Here is a 1,692-nt window from a genome sequence, read left to right on the forward strand (position 1 = left end):
GCAGCCCCTCCCCGGATCGCTACGAGGCGGCGCTGCTGCTGGCGGCCGCCGGGGACGCGCTGGGCTTCCGGGGGGGGCGCTGGGAGTACTGCACCGCGGGGGCGCGCATCCACGAGGAGCTGCGCGCGCTGGGCGGGCTGAGCCGCATCGAGCTGCGCCCGCCCGAGTGGCCAGTGAGCGACGACACCGTCCTGCACCTCGCCACCGCCGAGGCGCTGGGCAGCGGTGAGCCCCAGAAGTGGGGGGCACGGAGCCATAGGCGTGGGGCAGAGCCACCAGCGTGGGGCTGGGCAGCGATCAGCCCCACAAGTTAGGGGCCAGACCCATCAGTGTGGGGCACAGCCAATCAGGGTGGGGCTGGGCAACAGTGAGACCCACAAGTGGGGGACCTAGATTCGTAAGCGTGGGGCAGAGCAAGAAATGTGGGGCCCACAGCCGTAAGTGTGGGGCAGGGCTGGGGGGCACCGCAGACTCATAAGTGGAGGGGGCTGTGGGGAGGAGTTCAGACCCATTAAGTAGAGGGGAACCTGGGGAGACTAATTGGGCCCCAGACCCATAAGCGTGGGGCAGGGCTGGAGGAGGGGGGAACCCATAGATGGAGGTGGTTTGGCTGGGGGGCACAGCACTGTAAGTGAGGAGCTGGTGGGGCAGACCCACATGTGCGGGGTGGCGCTAGGGGTGTCGCGCTGGGCTCCTGCCCCACACATGTGGGTCTGAGCGGGGCTGCCCCCAGGGCTGGAGGGTGACGCACTGCTGCAGGAGCTGGCGCAGCGCTACGTGGAGGCCATGGGAGACATGGAGGGCCGCAAACCGGGGCCCAGCAGCATCCTGGGTACGTGTGGGGCGCTGTGGGGTGCTGAGAGGTGAAGCTGTGGGGTCACCGCCCCCTGCCCTCTCCTCCCCCACTCTGCCCCACAGGAACATCGCAGCTGCGCCCCGGGGAGCCCCATGGGTACCGCATCCCCTTCAACCCCACTGGCACCGGCTGTGGGGCAGCCATGCGCAGCCTGGCTATAGGGCTGAGGTTGGAGCGCGGCGGTGGGGTGGACGTGGGCGTGGGGCTGAGACTGGTGTGGGGTCGTGGAGCTGTGGGGCTGAGATGGGGATGGGGTGGGGTTGATGGGGACACATGGGGCAGAAGGGACATTGGCACAGTGGGGTGTGGTATTACGGGATGGGGTGAGGTGGAGGATATTATGGGAGATTCATGGGATACAGGATGTGGGGTGTGGGATATTATGGGATGTGGGATACGGGGTATTACGGGATATTATGGGGTATCGTGGGGTATTACGGGATGCGGGCCGTGCCTCCAGGTACCCACGCCCGGAGGAGCTGCCAACGCTGATCCAGGTGAGCATCGAGAGCGGGCGCATGACCCACCACCACCCCACAGGTGGGTGCCATGGGGCAGGGGGGGCGGGGTCCCCATCCCACGGGGACGGCGCTCATCCCGTCCCCCCCCCATCCCTCCCCCCGCAGGGTACCTGGGCGCCTTGGCCGTGGCGTTGTTCGGGGCGCTGGGGGTGCGGGGGGAACCCCCCGAGGTGTGGGGCGCTGAGCTGCTGCGCGTCCTGCCCCACGCGTGGGACTACGTGGAGGGCGCGGGGGTGGCCGTGGAGGACAACGCCGCCGCGTGGGACTTCTTCGGGGACAGCTGGCGCCGGTGAGGGGCAGCGGGGGGTGGGGACA

The 1,692-nt window shown here is 68.8% G+C and overlaps 1 protein-coding gene across 1 annotated transcript in view; it reads left to right on the forward strand.

The window, feature by feature from the left end:
• The window catches only part of LOC110402643 (protein ADP-ribosylarginine hydrolase-like), a 3,770-nt gene extending 2,084 nt beyond the window's left edge, over positions 1-1,686 (forward strand). Inside the window, exons 2-6 of the mRNA XM_021404995.1 lie at positions 5-225; positions 734-832; positions 919-1,024; positions 1,317-1,396; positions 1,483-1,686. Coding sequence (XP_021260670.1) covers positions 5-225; positions 734-832; positions 919-1,024; positions 1,317-1,396; positions 1,483-1,670 — 694 coding nt within the window. The 3' untranslated portion in view covers positions 1,671-1,686. The remainder of the gene's footprint in view (positions 1-4; positions 226-733; positions 833-918; positions 1,025-1,316; positions 1,397-1,482) is intronic.

This window comes from Numida meleagris, chromosome 7 (assembly GCF_002078875.1).
Source record: "Numida meleagris isolate 19003 breed g44 Domestic line chromosome 7, NumMel1.0, whole genome shotgun sequence".
Classification (NCBI taxonomy): Eukaryota; Metazoa; Chordata; class Aves; order Galliformes; family Numididae; genus Numida; species Numida meleagris.